This window comes from Stegastes partitus, unplaced genomic scaffold, assembly GCF_000690725.1.
Source record: "Stegastes partitus isolate 25-593 unplaced genomic scaffold, Stegastes_partitus-1.0.2 Scaffold410, whole genome shotgun sequence".
Taxonomy (NCBI): domain Eukaryota; kingdom Metazoa; phylum Chordata; class Actinopteri; family Pomacentridae; genus Stegastes; species Stegastes partitus.
Window position 1 is genome coordinate 227,258 of NW_007578141.1, and position 6,243 is coordinate 233,500.

General features: G+C 45.6%; 1 protein-coding gene across 1 annotated transcript in view; it reads left to right on the forward strand.

The window, feature by feature from the left end:
- Window positions 1-6,243, forward strand: part of usp43b (ubiquitin specific peptidase 43b) — a 102,774-nt gene that overhangs the window by 30,851 nt on the left and 65,680 nt on the right. Inside the window, exon 3 of the mRNA XM_008285606.1 lies at window positions 4,967-5,070. Within this exon, the coding sequence (XP_008283828.1) occupies window positions 4,967-5,070 (104 nt within the window). The remainder of the gene's footprint in view (window positions 1-4,966; window positions 5,071-6,243) is intronic.

Below are 6,243 nucleotides of genomic sequence, written 5' to 3' on the forward strand. Positions count from 1 at the left end.
TCTGCTCAGACACTATAAAGCTAATCCATGCTGTGCAGTGGCAAATTGTAATGTTGAAGCAACTCAGCCGTGCACTTTGGAACCAGAAACTAAATCAGAAGAAGAGTCCAGATACAGAAAGCTCCAAGCTGCAAACCGACAAGATCGCTTCACTGTTTTTGTGACGACGTTTTGGAGACACGCAGCAGTTTCGAGGCGGAAATGCTCATTTGTCAACATGTTTCCTGCTTATTCCACTCATGATACGTCTTTTTGCATTGAAAATAAATACATAAAATAAAATAATGGGCATATTTACAAGGTAAAAAACTCGATTGTTCCTGGAGGGAGTCTTGAACTGTGTGTGTCACATGTGCTTCGATCTGGTTTGTGAAACAACCAGTGCAGTGACAAAGCCGACAGCCCTCTCACAGCCTAAGATAGAAGCTCTTTCTGACTTGGGTCAGCGCTACACCCATCATAAAGGACCCCGCTGCTGAAAGGTAGTCAGCCTGAAGTGACTCTAAAATACCTCAATTTTAGGCCTCCAACGAAATCCCAGTACTTCACCGACAAAAATGCGACTCTCAAAAACGACTCTAAAGGGAAGCAGCTGGCACAGTTAGAAGAACTTGTCATTTTTCTGCTCCAAAACGGTTGGTGGATCGCTGCAGAGACGCGATGCCAGAATCAACAAACTACTATACGGTGGGTTTCTCCCAAGACAAACCAAATCAGCAGCCACGGGAGGCAGCGACGGGCCCAAAGAGTCGGGGCCAAATGATCAAAATAGCTAATTAGATTAAACACTGATTTACTCCTGGCAAAATATTTCACCCCACGTGTCACAAACCGCCTCAAAATATGTGATAATTAGAGTCCAATTAAAGAGCCAATAAATGAGATTTTTTCTTCTTCTTATGAGTGAAAACATTAAAACGAGGATATTTACTGCAGAGAAGGAAGGAAGCATCCGGATGTGTGTGTGCAGGTTGTAAATGTCTGTGTCAGTGTGTGTGCTGCGTATAGGTGTAGTACAGGATGTGCAAGAGCATAAAATACTGGAAGGTAAGTGTAAGAATGAAATTTCACACCTTGGGCTTTTCCTTTTTTTTCTCCCTCCTCTAAAAATAGCTGCTCCGTTTTTTTTTTTTTTTTTTTCCTGCTCAGTTTTTTTTTTGTTTTTCTTTTTTTTTTTGTCTCTGCTGCTGCCTGTTTAGTTCCGTCTTTATCAGGTGGAAGTTGGCATATTTCTCTGACAAGCAATTTCAAAGATAGCATCTCAATTTCAGACTGGCGCGTGGCATCTCCGGAGATGGCCCCCTGTTCTGCCGGGGTCATTTCACAACCTGTAAAACGATTTTCTTACACCAGCAGCAGCTTTATTCCGCCGGGGACTGATGTCTGGCCGCCATCATTTCAGATGACTAATGTCTTATCAGAAGCGCGTGTCAGCGGCCGTGTAAGCTGTCCCACTTTCTCGCCGCGCTTGAACGTCGCCAACAGCCGCCGTTAACTCGCCGCCGACACCTTGCGGTCTATTGACACGGCAGAGCTGGGCATGGATTTCCGAGAGGCGATAAGACCGACTGTGTCTGGCCTCGGCGTTGCTTTGTTATCGTAAAGATAGGAATGGAATCTGTTTCCAAGTATGCGGAGGAGGCGGAAAGAGGGAGTGAAGCGCTGTGTTCGGTGCATCAGATTTAAAAAAGTATGAAGGGTTGCACTCGTAACCTCTCGTGTAAACTGAATGCGAGCTGGAAAAATCTAGAGGACCTCCATGCAAAGAGGACGGATTAGGAAGAGGTTTGTCGTTGCCTGTTGAGGCAGCGCAGCCCGGAGGTCGGGTTTCAGTCTTCGCTGAGCTCAAATGCTTTTAGGAGAATAGAGCGAGGATTTGAAATGTTGGCGAGCTGCAAAGGACTCCTGTGTCTCTCGCCGACGTCGCTGCACACTCGGAAACTCTAAACCTCCGTTCAGCTTCACGTGCGAGTGGAGGTCACGGTCGAGCCGCCAGCCTGGGAACGCTGGCAGCCGGCGCTGGGACCAGTAGCTCCGAGGAGCAGCAAACAGAGTGTGTCAACAGAGGAGGCGTTTCCGTTTGACCGGGCCAGTGCCGCGTAAAAGCCCAGCTGGGATGATATGATGACTTAATGCATTCTCAAGTACCCCGACTTTTGCGCCGGGCTATTGTGGGACTGATAGCGTGCGAGGAGAGAAAACACGGCGCTCGTGTGCCACATGATTGCCTTTAAAGCAGGAGCCACTTAAAGGAGGTTTTTCGGGACATTTTCTCCGCCTGAAAAGGTGTGAAATGGAGTCGGTGCCGTACAGAGATATTCACTCGCTGATACAGTACCGCCGCTTATTACAACGTTTTAGAGTTTGTTCACCGTTTCACAGGCGACTGAATGGAATGGTTTGATATTTTGGGAAATGTGCTCATTTGCTTTCTTGCTCGGGGTCAGACGGGAAGACCGATAACGCTCTCATCTCTGTGATTGTGAAGCTCAGTGTAGCTAACGGCTAACACGCAGGAAAGCAGCTCGACTCGTGCAAGGTTTGATTCAAGTGAAGGTGAAGATTTACTAATAAAGCAAAGTGTTGTGCAAATAAAATGGCAAACCCAATTACTGAAGACAAATCTGAATAAAAAGACGTCACAATAAGAGGCGAAGTCAGGGTGTCACACTTGAAGACAAAACCACCGACAGGAAGTGGATCTTCAGCAGCGATTTAGAAGTTTCTAAAGCCTGAGCAGTTCTTACCTGAGAAGCTGAGTGGCTACTGTGAGGACTTCATTTACTTTTGTTCGTGGATCTCGGATCATCCAAAAGCATCTGGTTCCTCGGTGCTCCAACCAAAGTATGGAGACCGAAGAGTTCTGCTCAATAAGTGGCGTCAACCTATTTGAAACCAAACTGGAATCTCTTCCTGTTTAAAAAGACAAACCAGCAGCTACGTTTTGTACCACCTGAAGGCTCAGAAGATGTAAAGATTTACAGCCGTTCACCTGAGTGGTGATAAAGACACCAGTTGTTTCGAGATAGATTGGCATTCACCTTGGCTGGAAGTCTCATATAAATAAATAAAAAAGACAGTTTTGGCCTCTGAGCTGATCTGTCTGTCAAATTTGAAGGAGCTGTCAAAAATCACTTCAAGGTTCTTCACAGAAACATCGATTTTATGAAACAAAAGGCTCAAGGGTGCCGTCGGGGTCGTGTTAAAGGTCTGGCTGACCAAACACAGCAATCTCAGGCTTATTTATATGTATAAGTGTGAGAACATTGAGATCCATCCAACAGATTCTCGAAGAAGATTCTACAAAACAATGAAAAAAGGAATCTTATGTCTTAAACATGGATCCCAAAATGGCGCCTTCAGTCAAAGAATAATCAAGACCATCCGTCAGATATGATGTGATCAATGTGAGGACAATACCTTCGATGCCCCTGCACTGTTCAAGACATGACATATGGATCCATAGTAGCAGCAGTCAGGTGTCGGGGCGTCAGAATCAACTCAGCAAGAGAAGATCTTCAAACACTCTTGAAAGAGCTGAAAAGTGCAACCGCTACTTTCCTCGAGGTTAGCTACTCTCCTGGGTTTCCACCTCATCTGCAGCCACTGCAAGACCCCTAACTAAAAAAAAACAAAGCATAACACCTTTAGGGGCATCATGCATTGCAGGGTTCTTTTATTTGTTCATGAAGGCGTGCATGTGTTAACACCTGCTCTACCTGCTTCACTGATGGTTACTACAGTCCGGGCTTTCATGGTAGCAGCTAGAACTCTGGAATAACCTTCATCCTAAAATCTAATCAGCTAGAAATCTCAAGACATACATTTTCAAGTGGCTTGTGGGTGCTCTTAGTGGTCGTAACATTTCAGTATTTTGTGTTTCTTTTATTTGCGAAAGTTGAATTTAACATGTTTTATGTCTGGTTTTCTTTTGCATATACAACACGGTCAACTCAGGTCGTCTTAAAGCGCGATATATATATAAATAAAATTTGATGTTGCAGTCGTGGAAGTGGATGAGCAGAGAAGCCAGCGGGCCAATCCAGAGATGCGGTAGTTTGGCAGGTTGAGGGAACGGCGGCGCGCCGAGTCGGTGGCTGGCGTGTCGCCGGGCTGAGCAGAACAGACGTGGCAGGCGGTGGCAGGACTCGAGCAGAGCTAATGGGCAGGTAACACGGAGCGACTGGAATACTGATGCACAGAGAGCAAGAGAGAGAGAAACACGAGGAGCAACAGGTTGCCGAGGCTGGATTCGGCAGTAGTCGTTAGCGCCACATGGCAGCCTGAGCAGACAGGGAGGTGTCGGACCGGGGCTGCTGGCTGGGGCCCGGCGGTTCGATGAGTAGCAGGTGTGCAGGTGGATCGGCAGCCAGGGGATAATTGAGAGCAACACAAAAACAGAGACACAATCACACAGAGAGGGAGGCAAACAAGAGACGCCGCAAGGAAAGAGAAAATGAAGGGAATGAGGGAGTGAGCACAGATCCTCCATCCACCAGATAAGCTGCACATCGCTCATATAGGAGATATAAATAAAACCTCGTGTTTCTTCGTTCGTTGTTCTGCAGAACTGACGCAGGAGGTCGTTTAGGTGGTGCTGTCATTAGCACTCAGCAGTTTGCGCACATCAACCCACACATTTGCTCTGTGACCTCGCAAGTCTGTCAGTGATCAAATTCAGCTTTTTCCCCTCGTCTTTTATCTGCATCCAAGGCCAGCTTCCCCTCTGTTGTAGGTGAGCAGATAAAAGAAGAAAGACGAGGGCTTCTCCGTTGGGGGCTTTCTGCTGCATTTGAATGTGTTTTTGTTGCAGAAAGAGAAGCTACAAAAAACTGCTTTTCCACATGTTTTCTTGTTTGATTGTGGCGCCGCTCTCTCATGGCTAACGGCCGACAGCCGGTGATGGATGAAGCGCTGTGAGAGTGTGGCAGTGCTGTGCTGACCGGTGGTCTCCTGTGTGCCGCAGGGTTCCGGTGGAGCCGAGGAGGTGCCGTCTCCGGACCCGTGCCCGTCCCAGCAGCCCAGGGTTCAACACAGCTTCGTCCAGGAACATTTCCAGGCTCAGTACAAGTGAGGTTCTGAACACACGACACCTGCTCGACATCTGCTAGAAATGAAACCTGCATTAGCAACAAGTCCACAGCTTAAGTCTTGGTGGGAAAAAAACAAACAAACCTGCATTTCAATGTTTAGTTTTTTAGCAATATTTATAGCGATATGAAATAAATACAGGATTTTTCACTATTTTAGGTCCCAAAGCGTCTCATTTACAGGCTGCAGTCGTATAAATAATTAACCCTTACACACTGTTTTGAGATTTGACAGCATTAAAAACACCCTAAATGTCTTTCTTTTAGCCTGAAAATTCTCCTAAAGTGACCCAGAATACACAAACATTTTAATAAACTGTATACTTTTGTACAGGTGCTACAAATGTTTGACTGTTTAGGGTCAGATGTGAGCCACATATCCACTGAGATGGATTGTAGATCTACTAGTGTGGGTCAAATCAAGGAACATGGAGGTTTTAGGGAATCCTGAAACTGTGAACCTGTCCAGGCCATGTTTTATGTGTTTTATATTTACATTTATTAATGTGACATCAGCTGTTTAGTAGGGCTGGACCTGAACACCTGAATATCCAAATATTGGGTCGTTGTGGTGGTTTTCAGATATCAATTTAGTTTACCTGTTTTTTTATTGAAGGAGCACAACTGTGTCTCTTTAATGAGTAATTCTTAACCAATCACCCTTCAGTTACCATGTTAAATATTTTTTTATCCGGTTACTTTCTGCTTTCGAGGATTATTTGCTAAATGGATACTCTTATTGAACTGTGACACATGACGAAGACACTTGCTGTGATCCTAGAGGCACAAGAAGCCAGACGTCGGGGAGATTCTGGTGTAGCTGAGGCTGTACTAAAGGTTGATGTAACAGCACTGGTTTTAAATATATCTGTGTGGTTGCCAGCCATCAGGCAGGTTTAACTGTTGGAAACCTCATTCATTCAGTGCTGCAGAGAGGATCAGTGCTTATGAAGAGGTTGTGCTGGTTGTGAAAGCAGAAGTGACTCAGCTCCAGATTCCCTGGAAGTGTCTGGCTGGATGTCTGTGCTCTTTATCTGTCTGATGTACAGTAAATGACGACAGCGTTTTTAAGAAGAAAGAAGACATTTGGCCAAAAGTGATTCTATCTACAGTCGACCCTTAACAATCCTAAACCTGCTATCCGACAGGTTTT